At 35.9% G+C, this 23,671-nt stretch overlaps 2 protein-coding genes across 3 annotated transcripts; both read left to right on the forward strand.

Moving 5' to 3' along the window:
• Positions 1–2,553: 2,553 nt before the first annotated feature.
• Positions 2,554–4,314, forward strand: LOC131437405 (UBX domain-containing protein 6). Of its 2 annotated transcripts, none has more exons than XM_058606715.1 (2): positions 2,554–2,691; positions 2,770–4,314. In XM_058606715.1, the coding sequence occupies exon 2, from the start codon at positions 2,856–2,858 to the stop codon at positions 4,179–4,181; it is 1,326 nt and encodes a 441-aa protein (XP_058462698.1). In that variant the 5' UTR covers positions 2,554–2,691; positions 2,770–2,855; the 3' UTR covers positions 4,182–4,314. The 2 variants fall into 2 exon arrangements, with proteins under 2 accessions (XP_058462698.1, XP_058462700.1); XM_058606717.1 differs by having other exon boundaries at positions 2,572–2,695.
• Positions 4,315–7,366: 3,052 nt separating this feature from the next.
• LOC131435381 (farnesyl pyrophosphate synthase) lies at positions 7,367–23,415 on the forward strand. Its single transcript, XM_058603202.1, has 5 exons — positions 7,367–8,010; positions 20,682–20,988; positions 21,471–21,832; positions 22,377–22,603; positions 22,672–23,415. The coding sequence occupies exons 1-5, from the start codon at positions 7,790–7,792 to the stop codon at positions 22,851–22,853; spliced, it is 1,299 nt and encodes a 432-aa protein (XP_058459185.1). The 5' UTR covers positions 7,367–7,789; the 3' UTR covers positions 22,854–23,415.
• Positions 23,416–23,671: the final 256 nt, after the last annotated feature.

The following is a 23,671-nucleotide window of genomic DNA, read 5'->3' on the forward strand; positions in this document are numbered from 1 at the left end:
TGTTATACTTTTCGTAAAAAAAGTAACATTCAAAATTAACTAATTTAGGGCACTTTCCTCAAATGCTATTAGGAACTTAAAATTATGACAGCTTCACTAATGCGAAATCAATATTAATTTACTCTCAGCATTATGTGTGTACACAGTTTGATTTGTTATCGAACTATAACTACTGTATTTTAAAATTAATTTCAAGGATGTTAAAAGAGAATAAATGTATCGGATTTCCCAGATTTTCAAACGTAATATAATATAATCATAACCTAAGCTGATTCATACTATTTCTCTATAGCTCCTTGCTCATGGTCACAGTTCCGGGTTCACGTTTTCTAGTAACTATCAAAAGAAATTCTCATGAAATTTTAATTACCCAATTACGTACAAAGCTCTATGTTTTAAGCATCACTTCTTTTTCTTGATTTGTGGCGTAATGTTGACAACTCGTTAAATGTCATGAAAGAAAAAATTCGCCTGAGTTGGCTGCTCGATCAACCCGATTGACAGTGACATTATAAATGTCATTGAATATTCGCTCATTTTATGAATGGGTTAGTGTAAAATTTAGGCGTCTTAAGCCATTTCACCACAGACTAACAGACATGACAGTATGAGTAATTTCTTATAAAAATAATTTTTCGTGATGCACTAGTTCCACCTATATTGTACTGCGCGAACTATTTACTATCTGTACACCCCTTGTGTTATGTAAAAGTTTTTTTACAAGTTGGTTTCCCCTCGTTTGTCAACACCGATCAGCTGCTTGCAGGGATGCCTGATTTCATCAAAATATTTGAAAATAAATCGTCACAATAAATTATTGGATTATGTTGATAATATATTTAACTTTTTTCGCGACGTTGGAAGGTAATCATTTATTTGACTCATCGTTGTTCATCTAGACTATTTTTTATTGTGTTGGTAGTTTTCAACCGAAATTAAGTGGCGGCAGACCAGAAGCAAATAAATATTGTAACAAAACGGGTTCGATTTTGTATTGTGTTGGAGGATGAGAAGTAGGCAAAATTATGTACATAGTTTTGGTAATATGTATTAAATCTGTATCCTGCATGAAATTCGCATGGACGTATACAAATCAATACATTACAGGTAATTCTGTATGAATGGCAACTCTGTTGGTAAATGAAAAAAATAAACACAGTCTAGATGACAGACAGGATGTTTTTGATAGGATAACATAGCGCCATCATGACACATGTGAGTACTGTCCCAAATAAAGGAATATTCAAAATGACCGTTAAAATGATTGAAGAATCTAATTTGAGTGTCCTGTCTGTTAGTCTGTGATTTCACTACACTCCAGCTAGAGGAATGGATGATGCTGACTAAGGCAGGCCGTTTTTCCAGCGAATTTCAACAGTTTATGTTGGAATTCGAAGAAGAACTGGTTATTTACTAGTTCTGTATATCCAAAAAACGTGAAGATTTAAATTTGTATATTCAGTTATGTAATGTTTTCATTTAAAAATAAAATGAAAATCAACACGAAAACGTGCAAAATCGGAAAAGAAGAAGAAGAAGAAGACGAATTGACAATTCAGTCCGCATCTTCTCACTCAATTCCGACAGATTTCCGAATCAACCGGTTGTAGGCGAAATTCATTCGGAATCGGTTGTTGTACTGGAGTTGGAATTGATTCGGAATTCCACATGATTTCCAGATGGAATTCCGAATGAAAATTTCTCGCCGATTCGGAATTTATTCGGAATCCATTCGGATCTGATAATGTGGGCTTTGCCCCGACGGACCGAGGTGTTGGTTACGATAGCACTGGCTCCCGCATGAGCATGGCTGCTAGACGGCTGACTAAACGCTGCCAGCGGGGAAAATATGGTGACCGACGGCCTCATCGCTGCCAGACATACACCTCAAACGATACAACTGTATCCACCAGGATTTTTCCACATAGAAATTTTTGACATTTTCAGCGAAGGTGAATAAATGAAAACGCTCGGCTAACTTTGGCAAAACATAGTCGCCTGTATTTTAATAAGGCGACTATGTTTTACCAAATTGAATTTGACAGCCGTCACTGAATCAATTTTGGTAGCCGTCTGGTGGCCATGGCTGCCCAGGCAGCCAAAAGGCCGAGCGGGCTAGAGCGCCTTATTGTTGCCACCGGGCTGGATTTTTGCGCCGAATACAGATTTTTGGAAAAATGACCTGGCAACGCTGGTAGTATGTTTATTTCATGAACAGTTTGACGTTTCGTATATTCTACACAAAAAGGGAAAAGTCATAGGAAGATTTCGCAGTTTTTCGTGAAAATATTCGTGTTGCATCAATGAACTTCAATGTACTATCCGTGCTTAACATAACGTCATTGCTGTCGCAATTTTTAGATTATTTTCGAGTACCGCAGTCCTCGCAATCGGGTGACCTGTCCCCTGTCCTCGACGACGGTGAGCCAGACAGTGGTGATACGGATTATTTATCTCAACAAGAGCCCTCGCAACAGTTAAGTTCTAACGTCCTTTCGTACACTTGGTGTCTAGTCAAAGATACAGTTGAATCCTGGATTGAGTCTTTAGGGGGTAGTTCCTCGCAATTCACCGAATTTCAACGTCACATTGGAAAAACATTTCTTATCATTTTATTTGTAAATCTACTACTAATTGCGTATTATTGGAAAAAATACGGCAGTATTATCACCGATCGTTTTATTCGTCCAAGCAAGTATTGATTTGATTTTTTTTCCTTTGTTGATGAATCATCGCACGTTCTTTACAAACGTTGTTGCTTGTTTTCAGGCACTGCTAAGGAAATCGAAGAACTTAAGCTTTCCGTCGCCCGACTGAAACTTCCAAAAGAACACAGCCCAAGAATTTAAAAAGCAATGTCAAACTCAAATATAGAGAAAGGCAAAAATAAAATTAAAAATTTTTTTATCAAACAAAAATCTAAATTTGCAGCTGCTGGCCCCGGTCGTAAATTAAATTCCGAAGCACCAACACCCAGTTCTTCTCGTTCTAAGTCATCTGGGTCATCATCGAAAGATGTTTATATTCCACCAAAACGAAAAGAATTGTCTGCTGAAGCCAAGGCAGCTGCAGATGCAGCGTTATCACGTGTCAATAAGGACAAGAAAGAATTCAACACATCACTAGCAGCAATTCAAGCGCAAGTTCGGAGAGAACTCGAAGCAGAACGTAAAGCGAAGGAATTAGCAGAACAAGGTACTTCAGCAGGAGATACAACTGCCCCTTCTGAGGATGAACGAAAGGATCTGGCAGTGCAAGGCGTATACTTTAGATGTCCTTTAATTAGCGAGGAAGTTTTACCTCGCGTTGAATGGAAAGTGAAAATTAAAAATTTTCTGTACGAACAATTAGAAATCGAGAAAGGCCTTTCAGCATGCTTAATAATATATAATTGTAATCCCAAAGAAAAGGTTGAAACTTGCGTCGAGACATTGATAAAGTGCTTAGAAAACATAATAAACCATCCTAACGAAGAGAAATACAAAAAGATTCGTATGACAAATCGAATGTTCTGCGATAAGATAAAAGTGTGCGAAGGAGCGCTAGAGTTCTTATATTCAGCCGGGTTTGCAGAAATAACAATCGACGACGAACCCTACTTAATTTGGTCCGAGGAGAACGTCGAACAAGAAACAACTTTAGAGGGTTTGATTGAAGCTCTGAAATGCTCAGAACCATTCCATCTGGAACTGGATCGAAATATTCAAGTTTTGCTTCCATCACAAGTGCGGAAAACAAATTTACCACCGGATTTTTTTCGCATCTCGCTGGAAGAAATAAAACGAGAGCAGCAACTACGCAGTGAAGCACTGGAGCAAGCGCAAATCCTCAAAACCAAAGCCATGCGTGAAAAGGAAGAACTTCGTGTTATCAACCGCTATAAATTTTCACTTATCAGGATTCGTTTTCCCAATGGAGTTTACCTGCAAGGAACTTTCAATGTGTACGAAAAACTTTCGCAGGTGTTTGAGTTTGTACAATCTTGTTTAATGCACGAAGCATCCGAGTTTTCTCTGGTTTTGCCGACTGGTCAACGCTTCTCAGAATCTGATATGGATAAATCGTTATTTGATTTGAGATTGGTACCGAACATCGTACTCAACTTCAGCTATGAAAACGAATCCCGCATGCTGAAGGATTTACTAAAGGAAGACTTGATGCTGCTGATTCAATCATTCTAAATTCATCGTAGAGTAGATTTTTTTGTTTTATTTTGTGTTTTGTATTTATGTTATTCTAATTCAATGGCTTTTTTTTGTTGATACATGTAAAATAGCGATGTAAAATTCACGAAATATATAATGAATGACAAAATATTTGTTTTGTTTTTCGTAACATGAAATTCTCGAGTGTACGTTATTTGGCCGAAGTTTGCTTGGCGTAAACTCGTTCGGCATAACTTTTGTTTGGCATAATGCCATTAGACATAAAACAAAAAGACATATTGTTTCATTTCATTTTTTTTTTCATTTTGTATAATTTCAATTGTGCATATGTTTTTGGATATTCGATTTGTAATTACGTGATTCTTCATGCGGACTCGTCGCATCCTGTTTCCGTAATCAAACATAAAACGAATTGTCTTTTACTTTGATTTGTCCTCGTGATTTAAAAAACTAGAAAGTAAATTGAAAATTTTAGAAAGTAAATAAAAAATTCGAATGCGAGGCCAATGAAAGTCCCGGGGAAAATGGGTGGATTACAGGTTTGTGTGCGGAGGCCGTCACTTACGACCATAAAGGACAACTCGTTTCGTTTTTAATTAATTACGGAAACAAGATGCGACGAGTCCGCAAGAAGAATTACGAAATTTTATCGAATCGAATATTGAAAGGCAATATGCACAATTGAAATTATGCCAAACAAATTTATGTCAAATGAAATTCATGCCAAAGGAATATAAGTCTAACAAACTTCGGTCAAATTCAAATAACGTCCCACCCGCATGATTATCATTGCCATTCGTTTGTTGAATTTTGTTATACTTTTTACATGTTTGTCATACGTACATAGAACTTAGAAGTAAGTTCGATTGCGTCGTGCGAGCTTTTAAGTGTGGATAATTACTTGAAAATGGGCTGCTATTTATAAACTTCGTAAGCTGCTTAAGCCAAATCAGTCCCTTTTATCCGAACTGTTGGTTAGTTAGGTGTTCGGTTTTTCAGCAATTCTATATACAGTTTTTTTTAATTTACTCGTGCAATCAACTGCAGTTCACACACAAAAAAACTACTGAATCTTCTTTTATTGTGTAAGATGTAATACAGAGAAGTGCGTGAACCTCTTAAAAACAACTGCAAAAGCAACTGCTTTTCTTGAATATATGTTTGTATGTTTATACGTTCTAAATGTTTTCGAGTTTCACGCACTTGAAAGTGGTCTTCTGATCAGTTTAATATATTATTTGGATAATTTTTTTCTCTATCGTTTCATAAAGTAGCCTCCCTAATACTTCTACGAACTTTTCGTATTCCTCTGTCTTATATCTTGGTGTATTTACATTTAGGAGTTTCCTTGGCTTCAAACAATTTAGCCACTTTTGCAATAATTAACGTTTGAAGAAAAATTTCAAAATATTTCGAGTCCAACATGGCGCAATGAGAGATGCACTTCTTTTTTGTACAAAGAAGCAAATCTCAGCAGCCAGTGCTCAGAAAATCAGTGAGAACAAGAAAACAGCGAATCAAGTATAGTACCCAACCGGTCATAGCCTACGTGATTACATAGTGCAGCAGAAATGAAGGATCCCAGGTTAACCAGCATTGCTTTCTTCTTATAACTCTCTACGTGCATATCACTTATACATACTAGACAAACATATCCGAATGTGACGGTAAATGGGATCGTCAAATGTTTGCCCACTTTTCATCGCAACAAGATAATGAATCGAGTAAATAAGAATCTTTTCAATCCTTACCTTTAGTTTACATTTTCATTTATCAGAAAACAAATTTTGATCAACAGATGTCTCATCAGTTAGCATACATTTTTTGGGTGACAACACCGGTTTCACTGTCGGTGAATGTCCCTGTCTTTTCGATTAGAAATATTTATCAAAATGATAATCTACACTAAATTCGATTAGCATCTAGCTAAAACAAATCGTCAATAGAGAAAATTTCCAGTCATACTAAAGTAAAATTTGGAGAACTAATGTTTATTCACAAATTATTACATTATACGCTATATAATAGCCTAATATTGAAAGATAAGCCACATTTGAATGGTGAAATTTGAATTCCAGTTTTGAAAAAAGTTGAATAATTAAGGAAATTTATTTAAAAATATTATATACATGAAATTATAGTCAACATAGCATTCTTTTGTAATATATGTGCCTGTTATGCGTATATTTATAGCATACTTTGCTCACAAAAAGTTTACAGTTGTCTTCACCCTAATCTGCCAAAACCATTCTGGTTTATTTCAATAGTACTTTCATTCAGCGAAAATGTTCCTATATTCTAGTACGATAGTTACAATATCATTTCCGTTTTGGAAATGTTGGAAAGCAACGATAATTGTTTAGAACATTAATTGTCACATCTTTATATAATTTCGAAGAAAGGTACTCACATTTTGTTTTGGTTTTTACATATACTTGTGTTGGTCTGAATAGTCATCTGGTTATCGTTGGTGTTGTGACTGTATGTTTACTCACGCACGTCATCTGGTTTTTGTAGTCGTGTGAGATGTAAATATAAAGAATGTGGGGGAAATCGGGGCTCGTATTCCACTGCAATGAAAAAAAAAATATCTCGCGTTTTTTTAGATAACGGCCAATAAGTCACCATCAACATTCACTTTGAAGAGGACTTCCGAAAGTTTTTTGTTTCGTTTGTTGTTAAAATTATTACTCCATTTTTCATAGCTTGCCAGCAATTTCTTTCAAAAGTTAATTCACTTGAGTTAATCGATTTTGGTAGCTAAAAGGACATTTTGTTGGCCATTTTTCAGGTTTTATTTAGTATTTCCAGTACCATTACAATGTTTAGGTGAAAGATAACTTGTATGCTGGATGAAAATCTAATGGAAAATTTGTCACCAGTGCAAGACCAACATGTTAACAACAGGGCTGAATAAATTTATTGAATATTTGTGGACGAACATTGACGTTCGTGCTTGAAACTGTGCCGGCATTGAACCAGATTAGAAATTTGACAATATTTCTTCATTTTCCGAGTTGAAAGGATTCATAATATTCCAAAATTAGACAATATAATAATAATGAGCAAATGTCTAAAACACAAAACTTCGAAAAGAAAATCTTAGTTGCTGCCCATTTAACTCCGATGGCCTATGGCCGTTTGTGTGCGAACCTTATGTTTACACTATTCATTCATATCCCGACAACATAAGACCGTCGGTTGCCGTGTAGCAAAGACACAGTTGTTTGAAACTCGTCCCAGCGAACAGTTCCAGTTTTCACAATCTCAGCCGCATAGTCTAGGTTACAATTTGTTCATTGTTTGATCTATCTAACTGAACCGAACGAAGCCTAGAAGTGTGTCAATAGACTTTGAACTAAAGATAAATGAGACTTGGTGTCAAGATAAGTGAGCTCACGAAGAAAATTCATCTGATTTGCTTTCGATGAACAAATCAGTCGCGAGTTTTTCATACCGATATTTGATCGCATTAGACCACAAAAATAGCATGAGTGAGGAGGTTTTCGAAAAAGTTTGATAGTAAGAAATCCGTGTCGAGCGACGAACGAATCGAGTAATTTTGGGAAAGTTGCCTGTTAAACTAATTGCGTAAAACAAGTCGATTGCAAGAAGAAAGAAAAATGTTGTCCACGTTGTTTCGAACCGGACCGCTGCAGGCTACCGTTGGTCGTCAGGTGATTCGTGCAATAGAGCCTCCAACTGCGGTGCAGCATGTCCGATCTATCACGAAAAGCAGCGAGGTTAATAATTCCGACTATATAACCATGCGAGAGGACCAGACCCAGAAAGTAAGCCGTGACTATGAGAGTAAAATGCAGATAAGACTGAAGAAAGTTTCGAGGTAAGTGGTCCGGTGGAATTTATTTTTCAAGCGATTTTGCTAGTTTTCTGATCCCATTTCATAGAATTGTAATTTTTTTGTTCATTTTCTAAATTAAGCTGTTGATAAAAATATGATTGAAGTATCCGAACAAAACGTGTTCGATATGTTTTCACCATGAACTGATAAAACAAATCATAACAAAAAGGGTACCATAGCAGGCTGGCTTCTAGTCACGTCGGATCGGATGGTACTGCTAGTTGAAAAACTTACTAACACACATCCTCTAACCACGCGATTGCGCAATGTGCATCTTTCAATTCGGCAGTGTGTGTTGTGCGAAGCGGCAGTCTTCATATTTGAGGTCACCCAGAGGTTTATCCTACATGTTCCACGAGATGGTCTTTCTCAAACTGGATTTGTTAAACTGTGACAAATTCATTCTAAAAATAGATTATCAAATCAAAATGGTGAGTCAATTGATTCTAACCAATGAAGTCCAAAGATCAAGCAGTCTCAAAATTGTTTCTTGTCACTATACGTAGTGGAACTCAAATGTTCATTCCTTACTCTTCGCATCCCTATTTTGTGTGGTATAGTTTTGATTGGTCGTTGCCATAAATGAGTGGCGAATGCCTTTTTTCTACCGGCATGTTGCGGAAGGTAAGTCCGCATAACAATGCGATAAAGGTATCCGTTGATTACGCCCTAATACTTAGGCATTTTTTCTGCTTAAGGCTAGGTGTGCGAGAGTAACTGAGTCAAATATTTTCTCTATACTTTAGATTGACATCAGCTGATACAAATTTCGTTCGTTATTCCCGGACGATCCCTTTAACCGATATGGTTGAAATATTAACTACATGAGTGTTATGCATAGGTTGCTGACCATACGGCTGTTTATCTATTTTCAGTACACGCCATATGAAGTCTTCCTAAATGTGAAGTAACACAATGTTCAGTTATTGGTTCCAACTGTTGCGATTTGGTTGCATAAAGCGAAAAACTGCAGACAGCCATTCTTAAATTCATATCACAATTAAATATAATTTTATACATAAATCGCAAGAATCAACAAAACTCTGAGTTTTTTTGATCCAATTTATGGCTTTCGACCTATAGAATCAAATTCTGGTGACTACTTTATATAAAAAGTGGGTGGGTAATGTCACAGACATAACTGGAGCACGTGAATACGAATAAAACTGACATGTTTCTTTCTCACTTCCGATATTAAGATATTAGATTGTGTATATTTTGCAACTTTCATTGTTTCACTTCCAGAATTTTAACGACGCATCTATACTACAGCACGACTAATTGACGGCAAACATATTCTACCATGCAATTAAATAACACGAAACTAATACAGTTTTGTAGACGTAGATACTAGTAGAAATAAACTTCTCAAAATCCTTTGGGAATATTTTAGTGGTTCTAAGAAACCGCTTTGAGTAATCTCAAGAACAAATATATAAATCTGGGGCACGCTCCGAATTCTACTGCAAATTTTCGGAATCTAGATCAAAGACTCAGTTCATAAATTTACTTCTAAAAGTAAGGAACTGAAGTTATTTTTTAGAATTTTCCAAATTGCGTTATAGAACTAAATTCTGAACTCTAATTCCAAGTCCTAATATAGGAACTGAATTCAGTTCCAGCATCTAGTTCCAGAAATCATGTTCACAATTTAGTTCCATAATCTAGGCTCTGAATTCTGGAAATGAATGCTGAAACTGAATTGATGAATTGAATTCTGAAACTTAATTCAAGAATTAAACTCTGGTTTTGAATTCAGTTTTTAAATGAAGGTTCGGTGTTCAGACCTAATATTTAGTTTCAGAATCCAGATCTAAAATTCATATCCTGAATTTTGTTCATGAATTCTGAAAAATCCTAAATCATATCTCTGGATTTGAATACCTGGAAAGGAACTAAATTTGAAACCATTTTCAAAATCCAGAAATAGTATTCAGTTCTAGAGTTATAGTTTTAAATTCTGAACCTGTAATCTGGAACTAAATTTTGAAACAAAAGTATGACACTAAATTCGGAACTTAAAATTAACTTCAGAATTCAGGTTGACCAGAATCTAGGTTCTGAGATTAGTTCTTGAATTTAACTAAAAATTCAGTTCTCTGCAACTGCTGGTTTACTGCTAGCCACGACGTCCGAATGCGAAGAAGAGCACCTCCTGAACATTCGAGGTTTTTACCATCTCAATATTACTGATTGATGAGTTGATGGAAGAACCTCAGCACCTCAGTTGATGGAAGAACCTCAGCACGATATCCAGTTCCGTCTAAAGTACTAGCAAAAATGAACAATTCTCGGTCAAGATTTACCTAGTACACTAAACCAGTAGATCATCGGAATTGATATGTGACTACCTGACTACCTCAAAACTGTCGTCCTGGTGCGAAAAAGCCTAGCAAACGTGATGAGTATTCCTCGTTGTTTCCAAAAGTTTGTGAAAACATAGATTTTTAATTATTTATGGTTCTTTTACACTGTGGAAAATTTAATCACAAATTCCTGATTATATTTCTGATAGCATGGAGAAAAAATATTTTATTGCGTTAAGTATCACAAGAGATATTCACGATCAAAAACTTATCACTCTCCCAGAGGGTAAATTTTGAATAGGCGCCCCATAGTAAAGTAAGTCGTATTCACGACAAGAAATTTAAGTTTCATAATTTTAGCTATTTAGTTGTACATTGTTATAGCTGTAAACTTTTCATTTTTAAAAGGCCACGAATCGCGTTAACGTAGGCTTTGATAACTTTAAAACAAAAGTTTAGAAAAATTTCGTCGTCTCCATCCCTGCAAAACAAGTGGTTTGCCTTGCTGAACACGTGTATAAGGTTTCTTCCAAATCGAAATAAATCGATTCTGATTTTTTAAATTTCCTGAATTGCTCATATTCAAAATTTAAGACAAGGTAAACACTCCTTGTAAAAACATCAACATCAAGGTGAAGCTTTTCAGATATTATTTTTCTTGGAACTCCTAAGTCCACACAAGCGCAGGGATCAAGTGCAGAGGTTATAGCTTGTGTTACTTTTGTGGAGTGAGTAGCAGGGCCGCTTTTACAGAGGGCCAGTAGGGGCTCGTACCCCCGGGTCCACGGTCTCAGGGGCCCTTGGCAGGACCCACCGGGTAAAACATAAAAATCATTCGGTTAGCCCAACAATTTGTAAAAGCATCGCGGTCGAGTAGTAAAAGTGCACAGTATGAAGAACGCGAGAAGTATGAGGTTTCTATGTTTTCTATATGGAAGTACATATTAAAAACACGATCAACTGCAGGAATTTTACTACGCATTGATTGAAATAGACACTACAAAATTTTTTGCCTTTCTTTATAGGAAGGTTATAGAATTGCTAAAAAATCCAGCTTTAGTTCGCCCGCAGAGGCTCTTAATGTTATAAATTATTTGACTCTGCTTGACGAGATCAAAAAATATCTGTGTCTGTATATATGTGTTCCTCCTTTCTATGTTTTATCTAACGGCTCAATTTTCTCGGCATCGATTTCAAAAGTCTTAGATTCGTTTGGAAGTTACTATTGGACAATTGATCATGTTCGAAGAATAAACGACTGACTCTTTCGGTTACGGAAATATAATGACATAAGTGACGTATCCGACAAACTGCACTATTTTTTGTATACTCAATATCCATAATCACAGAAGTATCGTAACCGACAAACCGCATTTTTTCTCGGATTATTGCTGTTATTGGATTTGGGAAAATTACCGAGTTAGTGACGTGTGTCGAAGCACGCTTCTTTGAATTACCCGAGTTAGATCAATTAAAAATGTATGTTAATGAGACTGTTTGAATGACAAGAGAAAGGGATTAGTACACCACTAAGTGGATTAAGACCAAATTATTGAAATTTAAGTTAACCCATTATGTCCTAGCGTATGATATATATATTTTTCAAAAAATGTTTACTGTTGAACTACACTGCCTATAATGTGTTAAATCTACTGTTTGTTTTTCAAAATTTAATTGTATTTTGATCCTTGACCTTTGACCTACTAACGACTAGAAATGGCAGTGCTAAAGTAAGTTATATATTGCTTTCTATTTTTTGGTTGAATTATGCGTTAATACTTTTATCTTGTAAGAAAACATTAACAGAGACTCTAAAAAGGTTATATCTATGAAAAAATCCCAAATAATGTGTAAAATAATGTAAAATTTGATGCTAACATTTGTGTGTACGGTGGAATAATTTCGTTAAGAAAAGATTTCTAACAGTGGTTTTGCGTTTCCCATATTCTTCAACACATAATATGATGGAACTGATACTATCAGTTCATTTGATTCAACTTTTAAAACCCCCGGGTTATAATGGGTTAATAGCGAGTACGTCAGTCTCGAATGAAACTTCTCAGAGTAAATGTCACCTATGCGTGTATCATGATAAAGAAATCATTTCGCTCATAATTTCATTAATAATAGACATGATCTCATGAGAAGACATGTTCCATAAAATTCATGCTTTCTTAATCATGGTTTTATCCGTGTAGGAGATTTAACTGATTATTCTCGAGGGCTATTCAGTTTGCAATAATTGACAAATCTAGTTAGATGTTACAATTGTAACAACCATGAACACGAAAGTTCAGAAATTTTACTTTTTAATCAATAGTACAAACATGAATAACATTTCGCGTTAATTTCAAACATCTGTTCCGCCGTCTTCTTTTCCCTAAAGTATACTTTTCAATTTTATTAACGCATTCGGCTCTCAAATGTACATTCCATTCTTAGAAGCATGTTGGCGAATGAATTGTCCGTAGCTACCACTAATGTATGACTGAAGACTGTTTAAAAATGTCGAACCAGAGTCGAACGCTGAAAATATAGACAGGTGTGAAATGTCCATTCCAAACGCTTCCACTGAAAACATTCATTAATCGTTTAAGGGGCGGGTAGGGTCTAACACTTTTGAAAAATCATTTATTATTTTTTTATATTTTCTTATAGTAAAACATTTCAAGAATATTCTGTGAAATTTTCAAGCCTATTGGAACGAAACTCTGGACCTTTATCTATGGCTATCTCATTCTACGAAGAAGCAAGAGCTCGGCGCACAGGCCCAAGATTTCTACTTCGATTGACTTCAAAACTTGACAAAATATTCTCGAAATAATAAATAATAAAAGAAAAAATATGATTTTTTTTAAGTGTAAGATCCTACGAGCTCGCTGAAGTAATTAATTGTTTCCATTGATTTTATAGACAAAAAACTTTAAAAGCGTTTTTCTCGAAAGCAGGGTTTGAAAGTCCGTGTCCATCGTCATTCAAAAACTACTGCACCAATTTTTTTCATATTTTGCACACACTTTCTACATATAAAAAACCAGACCCCAACGTTTTTCTTTCCATTGTTTGTTACTTTGGAGAGGTTTACCAGCTATCAAATGGCGCAATTTTTACTTTAAACAACCACCAAAAATTAAAAAAATTAAAAAAAATCAAACAGAAACGTTGGGGTCTAGAAAAACTTCTCTAACTATGCTGCGTTCATTTGTTCACTTCTGATTAGTCTGCGCTGAGATACAGTGGAAACCGTAAATCGTGATTTTTAAGAAGACCTTAATCTGACCCCTTCATCTGATATAGGTGCTGGAATATTTTATCCGTTTATCATCAATTTGAAACTGAATTGATCGAATATGACAATAAATGAAATCTGGATGAAATTTATATTTGTAACGGCAATAATACCAACTGCGCATTTTGAAACGGCCACGACTCCAAACAGACGACTGAAAAAATACGCACTTCCATCGATTCCGTCTTCGTTACGGTTTGAGTCGGGTGTAAACATTGAAATTTTTTCATCCGGCTACAATCGCAAAAGGTAGCTGATAGTAAACAGCTATATTTAACTCACACCACCAAAAAAGTAAAAGCCAAATCACGCATCCACGGCATGGCAATACTGTTTTCTTAATGTTTTTGAATTACTTGTTTTTATCGCATCATTCTTATACACTGACGACTCACAGAGTCACAAATGGTGGAATAGCAGCAAAAAAAAAATCGGAGGAATACTTTTTACATTGCATTTTCTCCGTCTGCCGAATGTTCAAGTGTTCACCGATCACTTCTTATGCGCGTGAAGAACCATGTTTTAGACTCGTGATTGCTACTTGGTTTAATTCATTTTGTCTTAGAGAACGATAGAAGTTTTTTCGGCTATATTTAAAAGCAATAGTATTGACACTCGACTACACCTATTCTGGAAATTTAATTTTGTATAAATCTGGTAAATAACAACATCAGTACCACCTAAACCCCAGTCGTAGGGCGTGACCGACCGGTTTGATATTCCTTATTTCTATCTCCCGGTTGGCCGTATGGTGGAATTCGAAAGCAGGTTTGGTATTCGAGCATGTAGAGCATCTTGAAAAACTAGATTTTGTATTCTTGTCATCAACTGTCGATCACACAAGCCCCCCGTGGAAGTTTACTTTAGTTCATTAGTCACCACATTTTTACAAAAAATAAACAGAAACGATTGGAAGGCTTGAAACCAAATCGTGCGAAGATGAATTATCTCGTAGCTGTTGCCATCGATTATAGCATTAGAGCGAAGGTAATCGTGCGTTCAGAACAACTTTTGTTATTGTTTGAGTTTATATTTAGCATTTGCCGGTGCAGTAGAGATACTTCGCAGCCCACGATGATTATTTAATGGCGCAGTTCCTGTAAATATGTTGTTTTTGTATCGTATGAGAACTGGTTAAGAACAGCACAAAAAACATGTTGTCTGAAGTAAACAAGATCGTACGATAAGAACAGCGTGGGTGCACCTACTGCTAGAAAGTGTTTTTAGTAAGTGAGCAAATGTACCTTCACTATAAATCTTGACAATTCCTTATTAAAAACCTGTTTTAATCCACCTAGTGGTGTAATTATGCATTTCTCATGATATTCATATATATATTACAGCAGAAATTCCCCGAAATACTACAATTTAACTAAGATTAGAAAAGAGTTTTGAAGATTTCTATTGCATAATATTATTACATTGATATCCTACATTTGAGTTTAAGTTAGTGAAAATCTATTCAAACATATGTGAGAAAGTGAAGTAAGATCCATTTTATCACATTTGATTACTATTGTCGGTACTCCGGAATCGAAAGCTCGGTTTTCACAGTCGGTTTTCACAGTGATTGTATAGCCTTACTATATGATAAAGGCAGAAATCTAGACGATTGAGGACAGTTCACAGAAAATTGTTCATAGAATCATAGAGTATCTTATGATATTGATAATTCTATTGACACCAAACTCGCAGTAATTGAAATACTTCTCTTAGCTCTCGTTTCAATACGAAGTTAAATAAAGATTATGTGTATTACATAACATCCATTATTCTATTATGTAGATCCCAGTCCCAGACAAAAAAAGGTGTTTTGAAATCATATTGGTTTCATATTTCTCAGCTCTAGTTCTACCACCATGGTGGCTTTTGAATGGTTCTATATTACCGACAATTTGGAAATATGCCACCATTTTCTCGTGGGTTTTCCAAGCAGTTTTGAGTTTTTACAGTCGCTAAATTTAAGTCGCTAAAAAATAATCACCAATGTGTAATTTTCCTTGATTTTCAAACAATTATCATGGTTTCTTTTAACAGAGACGTATACATAAGATTAAGGTTTTGATAGAAGATCCGCCTTCCAATGTTTGTGTGTTCAAGAAAAGTTCTTACACAAAACAAGAATCAGTATTGAACTGACTTGCATTCTTTTCGGTTCGTTGATACCGAAGAGAATATTGCTGTGCACATCAGGAACTTAACCGTTTGTGATCAGCACCTTTCATAGTCAACCTGAACAAACTAAATGGTCCTGTTCAAGGCATACAAAATTATCAAATAATAATCTTCAAAAAAAATATTTCGCAGTTATTTTGACAATAGTTGTTTGGTCGTACGTCAACAGTTAACAAGCAGCTCCATTGATTTTTTTCGATTCGATATAGCTTCGAATTCAATACTCAATTATGAATTTATGTAACTTACATTGTTCTGAGTAAACGGCAAGCTATTTTTCGAAAGAAGTGGTGATCCGAAACCGACCCCATAAAGATTTTGCACTTTAAGAATTTTCCAGCGTGTCTTTGAAAGATTGATTTTTGATTGACTTTCAGCATATTGAAGGCTTCAGTATAAATGATGAGTAAATGGAGCGAGGGTATAACATTGAATAAATATAATGCATGTGAACTAGTTCCAAGAATTCTACCATACTAGGTAAAGAAATACTACATTTATCATGCATTCAAACTACTAGGTGTGCGGTTGGATGAAATGGCCACTTGATTTTAAATTATTCGAAAACACGCATTTCGATAAGCAACGCATCATGCGTCAGCAAATGAAATGTTTGAATCTAGTCTACGGGTCATAAACCTCTTTTTCGAACGAACTTTACCAGTGCGTTAATTTGAGAATCATTCAAACTGTACCAAACAAATTCGAATTGAAAATCAATTCCAGACTTAACAAATCTAGCTGGAAGCCACCTAACGATAAATATTCATATTTATTTCAAGCACCGCCAGTCAAATTCCGATTGTACACCAAGTCAAATGATGTTCTGTTACAGAAAGGTTGTCGTACCCTAGTAGGAGCTCAATTAGGAACCAACAAGAATCACAAATGATCGAGCTCAGTAGGTTCAACATCTTTACATGATAAGCAGTGTAAATTGAGTTTCACTTCAGTTGGGGGTTCACGGCCCAAGGTTAATCATCCGAAGTCAAGAGTGATTTGATAGAAATAAGGATAAGAATTTATGTCATATTTAGAACTATTAGAAGTCGTATTTAGAGATACTTCGAAATGCGCAATTTAATTCATAATTATTGGGTCTAACTTAAAGCAATTTTTTTTTAAATCATGACATGAAAATCGAAAATTGGTGCAGCCAGGGGAACGTGCCACTTGAGCCAATAAGTTCGGCTTCCACTCCACTTGCGCTTGGCAAGGTCTTTGATCAATAAATAATTCTTTATCCTCAATTTCTTTTTCTGGTCTTTCTCCACGCTATTCATCTTTCCTATTCATCTATATGTTCTCTCCATAGTTAAAATCTCTCAAAACTTACTTGTAGACCTAATAAAAATTTTATGACAGCCGTTCATTTCGCTGACACTGGTTATTGACTTTCCAAACAAGAGACAATTTACTGATTCTGTATAAATCTATACGAAAGCATTTACCTTTGAGATAATTACTCTTTATATTGATCCATAGTCCATAGGTTAAGAGTCATCTAGGTACAATAAGCACCTTCGACATCGTTTTAGTTATTGTTCATTTGTAACGTTTAAGCAAGAAATTGTATGTAATTATTATGGATTGAAAGATAGACTCAGCGTTTTGATTGGCATCAATACTACTATTGAATCAAGAAAATTGTAGATTGAGTTGATGGCGAAGAAAGATTCTTGTTTTTTTCAATAGTCGATGAACTTTAGAATGCTAGTTAAATATATTGTCACCGCGTACTTAATGCACATTGCCCGGATTACATTAAGTACGTTATTACTAGTTGGAATAGTATCAAAACAGTTTGCATCAATTTCCGTCTAACTGAAGTTAGAACGCACAGCAATAAATAATTACTGTGCTTTACTAACCGACTTAAGTATCGACACAAAATTTATCATAGTTATTTTTAATTTTAAAAGTTTATACCCCTCTTCTACATCAAAATTTTACTGGATGTCTATTCTCTATAACAAAATTTCTTCGATTTTTAATTTTGAATCGAGAATATATAAGGAATTGTGAGATAATAAGCTTGTAGCTATGGCGGAGCTGCTTTTTTAATGGAAATGTTTACGACTACAATGCAAATAGCAAATCGTTTGTTTTGTATGTTATGCTCAAGGTTATTTGACTGGTTCCGCACGTGCTAAAAGATTCAAGTACACACCCTGATTGACTTGCGCAAAATGGAGATCGTACTATTTATTCAAATGAACAGTGTTCCCTTAAAATAATGTGCACATGGTGACGATCGCAATCTCGTACCGTCGCTTTGTCGATAACGCGTCGGAAATTAGCAAAGCAAATGAATGAATAGCATATGAGATACTATTAATCACAAACACTTTGTTTTCATCGTCTCGAGTGTAACTTAAGTTTGTGTTGAACAGGATCCCAGAGGAATCGTTCCCACATGCTTTGAATATATCAAAACCGTTGCTGTTCATTGAGTGTTCTGCTTCTGTGAAGAGATCTATTTAGAAAACATCATCGCTGTATAAAGCTATATACAACCATCTAAAATTTAAAATGCAGCCGATGTTGGTTTAAACAACAACATAATACATATTTCAATTATGGTAGGTAGCAGGTCCGTACCGAGGATTTCGTTTCGTGAGAAGTCAGTTGGCTACACCAGTTTCGAAAGCGAAAAAGCGCTCAAAAACGTCGAAATGGAATTAACATCGATTCTTCAGGTTCGGCCTATTTCACGAACTTATATTCAAATGAAAGGTGTTATTATCTCGTATGACATTTAGTTTAATCGAAACCCAACTTCTAGGTCCGGAAATGCAGGGTGATGAATGTTAAAAATTTCAAATCGTCATTAGAAGTAATGATGCAAAAAAACTGAAAAAAATTCTCCACTTGATTCAAAACTGTTTCAATTTCAATGTCCTGTTTGTTGGTTTTTATACAAACTTGGCGTAACTGGTTTCCGGTTTTCGGTCCTGCAAGTAGCAACAGTTATACACGTTTATGTTTGTTCATTGACTTTTATTAGAGTTGAAGAAGTGCTTGTCTTTTTTGCAGAGTCGGTATGTTGATGAAGGCACAGCGATTCTCGTAATGTGGCAATTGAAGATGATTCAGTCAAAGCCGATGAGAACATGAACCCATTGTAACTCCATACTCAAGAATATTGCGTACTGCGTATGTAATGTTTCTTGAGACAATAAACATCGCAAAAACTTGCGTAGATGCAGACAGAGCTCACGAGAATGATGCCCACGTTTTCAACAGACAGAAATTTTCCACCGGGAAATGTCATTGAGTATTTATATAAAATTGATGACTATCCGAGATCAGGTTATTGTATTACATATCTTGGTCCGCGACATCTTCTAAATTTGTAGGTAATACTAGTGGAGTCTCGACCATCACTAAGCTCCTAAAATCACTATCCCACGGTGTATTCTGCACGATCAACAGTCCCATAATATTCAGCTAACTGTTTTTGTTTCAGATTTCGGGAGGGGCCAGGGTCTTTCTGGTCCCTTCTCTAGGAACGCGTCTAGTAGATGGGTAATGTAAACCGTAAGCATCCCAAACGATAACAATTTATTCGCTCTAACCTTGAAACAAGTTGGCGACAATGGAGCTTTTTGTTATCTGCACTCCTTAATTTGCTGATAAAAATAGCACACCAAGAAAATATGTTGTTTGTTTGTTCACTTAGTCCCGGTCTTAACGAGCTGGTCATTCACTGGTACCACCCCCGTAAAATATGTTTCTGATAGCATTTTGGGTGTTTTGGAAGAGAACGGAAAGAGATTTTTTTATTAATATATTAGAGATTTATTTATTTGTTAATTTAACACGGTTCATCGCCCCAAAGCTAAACGGAGGTGATTAATAAAAGTCAAATAATGAATTATCTTTGCCTTTTTCTTGTGAAGACCGATTTGGGCAAATGGCTGTGTGTGTATGGGACAAATAATGTCACTCAATTTTCTCTAAGATGGCTGAACCGATTGCGGAATTACAGGGTGATATGCGCAAAAAATATTTCACTCAATTTTATCAGAGTTGGCTGAACTGTTTTCAATAAGCTTCAGTTTAAATAAAAAAACTTGAAACCCATATATAGTTAATGAATTTTATTTTGATACGACTTTCGGTTCTTAAAAATGACGTAAAAAATCAGTATCAAGAGCTTGTTTCTATACATGGCGATGCAAAAACAAATAGTCATTTGAACTAGCTCTATAATTCTTACAATGTACGTCTTATCGGTTGATTGCCAAAAAAATTGATTTCGAATATACCGGTTCACTATTGTCCTAGCTGTCTAAGGTAACCAACGATTTGCATGGGAGCCTTGTATTCGGATCGAACAAAGGTATAGCCATCTTTAAGCGCATGCGTAACAAACGTACGCTATTCATGACATAGTTCTTCGAATAAAAACATCGCAAACGGAGGAAAGTTGTAGAACTTGTATGGTTCCATCCACCATGTACTTTATGTTATCGTGTTTCACATTGTTGTTGTTCTTGTTAACGATTTCAATTGCTTTTGACTCCTTACAAAATTGAATGTATACAACATACAAGGTTTTATTTGGTGGCAGCGAATGCACTTTCTTTATATCAAGGTGCACATGCTCCATAAGCAACATGTCTTGAAGCGAAGGCCAAATACGACACTGCTTTAAGTCAACAGCGATTTTATTTTTTCATCCCATTCCATCGGTTTACTTTTTTCGATATCGTCTAATTGTCCATAACCTTATATGTATTGTTATTTGTAGTCGCATGCGGAAAGTTATGGCGGCCATTTCAGATGAGACGCGAAAGCGAGCTTTAGAGATTATCAATGATCATAAAATAATCATAGTATAAAGTCACTAACAATTTTGCTTCTCATTACTGTTGCAGAGCACTCTCGACACTAAATCACTCCGTACCGGAAGCGGTCACGCACACCGTGGTCTCAAAGACCGAGAGTCGCGAATTTATGGCCGTATTTCCCGATCTAGTCCGTGATTTGACTGAGTATGTTAAAAAGTATGATGAGAAAGTTGCTGCCAAGTGGTTTGCCCGATCCCTGCAGTATAACGTACCACAGGGAAAGAAAAACCGTGGGTTAGCTGCCGTTCTAGCTTATCGGATGCTCGCCAAGCCAGAAGATTTGACCCCGGAGAATATTCGACGCGCACACTATCTCGGTTGGTGTATTGAAATGGTAAGTAGCAACCCTGGATCTAAATGAACCCCTGAACTAATAGTTTTGTCGAGACGAACAATATTCATTCTGAAAAATGTAAATATCAAAGTTTCCATAAATAGAACTGAAGATACTTACAAGGTGCTAACCATGTTTAACAATTGTACATATTAGAATACCTTGTTATCGCTTATGGGACGTTAGCTTATCAGTTTTCGAAATGACAAATGAGTTGAGCAATGTTTTTATTTTCCTACAACGTACATGTTAATTCAAAAGCTAACACAAACCGTATCAGGTGATGGGAAGCGGTTGATAGGCGGGTTCTCGGTCGATAACAACCTCGCTGGGATCAGCTTCCGATCGCCTACAGGGGTGCTGACAGTCTATTTAAGAAATCGCCGGTTGTTGCCGAATGACGTCAAACATGTTCTGCGCGGTTATCACTAATTTGTTTACCCCGCTAACCTTTCATAATGTTCATTTTTTTCTGATTGCAGTTCCAGTCAATGTTCCTGATCTGTGACGACGTGATGGACGGTAGCAAAACACGCCGTGGTCAGTCCTGCTGGCACAGAGTAGATGACGTGAACTTGACCGCAATCAACGACGCTATCATGATCGATGCTGCCATCTTCCATGTGTTGAAAAAACATTTTAGCGATCAACCGTACTATACTAAGCTGGTGGAAATGTTTAATGAAATAAAATTCATAACCACTGTTGGCCAGTCACTGGATCTCCAGTCAGCAAAGCTAGATGTTACCAAATATACGATGGATTTGTATAAATCGATCGTTTCACATAAGACTGCCTATTATACGTTTTATCTGCCGGTGGCACTAGCCATGCACATGACTGGGTAAGAAATCACTTACTGAACTCTAAGCCAAAACCAATCACACTCTGAACTCTAAGCCAAAACCTAAGACACACAGCCTGCTCCTGAATAATTTTAGAAATAGCTTAACGAGTTTTGTACTTTACATTTTTGATATGCAGTTATTTGAACTTTAAATACAGATAGCAAACTGCTGAGTACAGACATTGAAGCTAGCACAAACTAAAAAAAAAGCTATATAAAGCATGTTAGTGTTGCACGCAGTTTTGCATTGTATCCAAGCTCGAGCACAAAGACCCATAAGCGATCGCTGTGCTGCTCAAAACGCCTCTGAATTGCTATTTGTCAAACCTTCGTTATACACATTGCAATCAACACTTGGATGTCTGTTATCTGTGCTTTAGATTAACAACGGGACCAACGACATGTGTTCAACTAGAAACCCAGTTCTTAAATACGTTTTTCTAAGCTTAAGTGTACAAGGTTATGGCGACAATAAATGTTCTAACAATCAGACTTAAATCCAAAACTAATCGACATTTGCATTCTATTCTTCTATACTTAGCTTCACCGACCCGGAAGTATTCCGCCAGACCAGGACAATTTTGCTGGAAATTGGTCGGTTCTTCCAGGCTCAAGACGATTTTCTCGATTGCTTTGGTGATCCAACCGTCACCGGCAAAGTTGGTACCGACATTGAAGAAGGAAAGTGCACTTGGTTGGCGGTAGTATGCATGCAACGAGCCTCCGAAGAGCAGAAGGATATTATGAAAGAGTGCTACGGTTCAAGTGGTAAATTTAATCGCACTATCTTGTACAACTCAATTGCATTGCATTCATTTGAATCCCTTATTTTACAGATCCCGCAAAGGTAGCACGAGTGAAGAAATTGTACGAGGAATTAGGTCTGCCCATGACGTACGCAATCTACGAGGAAGAATCGTACGGCATCATCAAGACTCACATTCAACAAATATCCAGAGGACTGCCGCATGAACTGTTTTTCAAGATAATGGAAAAGATTTACAAACGAGATTGTTAAATACCTCAATATCCGTCAATTGGATCTATTTCAGACTTGTTGTAACACAGACACAATAATTGTAGGCATTTAAGAACCTATATTGATACTATATCTTTAGCTGTAACCTTTTGTAGGACTGGCTTTTCTGCAGTGATAGACAAAGAAAAGCGTAACTAATGTGGTTAGGGTTTTCAGAAAATCTCGATCATCATTGGAATTACTTAATTGTTTATTGAAACACTAAATACATATATGTGATATGTATCGTGTCACCTTACTGAATGAATTTGTATTTTGGTATGTTTTACATAATACGTTTTAATGGCATTTCATATCTCTAAGCAATTCAATTTTGATCAGCACTAATAATCATTGACTTCATGAGTTGTTCGAATATCGATCTGTTTTCTTTTAACAAATTATATATGCAGCTTTTGCGTTAACCATAAAACATGAAGAAATACAAAGCAGTTTAAGAATAAGGGCAAACGATAACTATTTGGTAAAACTAGATGTAGATTACTACCAAATGATTGACGTCATTTTGGAAATACAGTATAAATGAAAAATAAAAAGAATTTTGTTTTTGTTTTATTTTTGTCGAAGCTTCATCCACATGAAAATTCATATATCATATGATATCACCCTCATTCTTGTTTACGGCCGTATGCGATACGTTCGAAAGTATAGCAAATTCGTATTCCCGTTTACGTTCGAATCAATCACACTTTTAAACATCGTACATGCATAAAAACAACGCCCATCCAACTTTAAATTATCAGTTCTGGTACAGATTTGAGTTGTAAATAAAAATCTTTGATATCATTTGTTATTTG

Source organism: Malaya genurostris, chromosome 3, assembly GCF_030247185.1.
Source record: "Malaya genurostris strain Urasoe2022 chromosome 3, Malgen_1.1, whole genome shotgun sequence".
In the NCBI taxonomy this organism is placed as follows: Eukaryota; Metazoa; Arthropoda; class Insecta; order Diptera; family Culicidae; genus Malaya; species Malaya genurostris.